General features: G+C 57.4%; 1 protein-coding gene and 1 pseudogene across 1 annotated transcript in view; both read left to right on the forward strand.

Moving 5' to 3' along the window:
* The window catches only part of LOC102831375 (bone morphogenetic protein 8B-like), a 67,464-nt gene that overhangs the window by 14,968 nt on the left and 51,159 nt on the right, over positions 1-1,337 (forward strand). Inside the window, exons 2-3 of the mRNA XM_006867573.1 lie at positions 455-644; positions 1,051-1,199. Of these exons, the coding sequence (XP_006867635.1) occupies positions 455-644; positions 1,051-1,199 (339 nt within the window). The remainder of the gene's footprint in view (positions 1-454; positions 645-1,050; positions 1,200-1,337) is intronic.
* LOC102810880 overlaps positions 1,251-1,337 on the forward strand; it is a 27,600-nt pseudogene continuing 27,513 nt past the window's right edge.

Genomic DNA, 1,337 nt, shown 5'->3' on the forward strand with positions numbered 1-1,337 from the left:
CCTCAAGGCCCAACTCTAATGTCAGCTCCAAGCTCTCTCCTCCCATCCCCATCCAGGCACATTGGGCAGATGGGGGACAGCTGCTGTCCTGGTGAAACGTGGTCAGTTATGTCTCTGTCCACCAGGTTTCACCACTGGGGTCATGGCCCTTTTTTTCCCATGGTTCTGATGTTTGTCTCTCAGAGAAGGGATGGTCCCCAGTCTCGTCTGTGGACCCTGGAGCAGGTAGAGGAGCCGGTGGTGTTTGGGGCATGGGGACCAAAGATGAACTCCTACTCTGCTGATCTCAGGGCAGGGAGCACCTCACTAATATCCTGGCAGGGAGGGGAGCACAGCCTGTTTCCAGAGGAAGAGACAGCCTCACCCAGACCTCTTGGCCAGTGGGTGGTGAGTGTGAGCCAGGTCTGTCGTGCCCAGCACTGAGACTGACCCCTGGCCCTGCTTTGTCTTCTAGTGGAGCATGACCACACCCTGGCCCATCAGGAGCCCCACTGGAAGGAGTTCTGCTTTGATCTGACCCAGATCCCAGCAGGGGAGGCAGTCACAGCTGCTGAATTCCGGATTTATAAGGTGCCAAGCGCCCACCAGCTCAACAGGACCCTCCACATCAGCATGTTTGAGGTGGTCAAGCAGCAGGCCAACAGGTACCTTCTTCTGGCCCCTGCAGCTGCCCCTCCCTTGTGGTCAAGACCCAGCCCTGGGGAGGGGGTGGGGCATTTCTCAGAGAACAGAAAGGGAAGCTCTGTGGGGAGACCAGTCTGAGAGACATGAAACAGGATTGACCCCGGAGCCTCTTGGCTCTGTGGGAAGAGCCCCAGCAACATCCAGGCTGTGGGGGCTTAGACAGGTGCCTATGCCTCAGTTTCCCCGTGTGTATGTGGATGCAGTAACACGTTTGCTAGTGAGAAAGTGTAGAGGCCCCTAGCCCCTAGCCCAGACCCAGTCACAGGGTAGATGCTCCACCCGTGTCTCCCCACCCCCCAACACGCAGGCACTGGAAACATAAGGCACCTGTGCCGGCCTCGGTTAATTGTTCTTTCGTGTCCACAGGGAGTCTGACTTGTTCTTTTTGGATCTTCAGACGCTCCAAGCTGGGGACGAGGGCTGGCTGGTGTTGGACATCACAGCAGCCAGTGACCGCTGGTTGTTGACCCGTAACAAGGACCTGGGACTCCGCCTCTATGTGGAAACGGAGGATGGTAAGGCTTGGGCTCGGGCCCCTTTGTGGCAGTGGTGGTCTGTCTAGCTTGATGCTGGATGCTCAGCCCTTCTCAGACATGATGCTGGGTGATACTCCCTCCCCACTGTGAGGACTCAGTGAGGTAAAGTGAGTCAGG

Source organism: Chrysochloris asiatica, unplaced genomic scaffold (assembly GCF_000296735.1).
Source record: "Chrysochloris asiatica unplaced genomic scaffold, ChrAsi1.0 scaffold00106, whole genome shotgun sequence".
NCBI lineage: Eukaryota > Metazoa > Chordata > Mammalia > Afrosoricida > Chrysochloridae > Chrysochloris > Chrysochloris asiatica.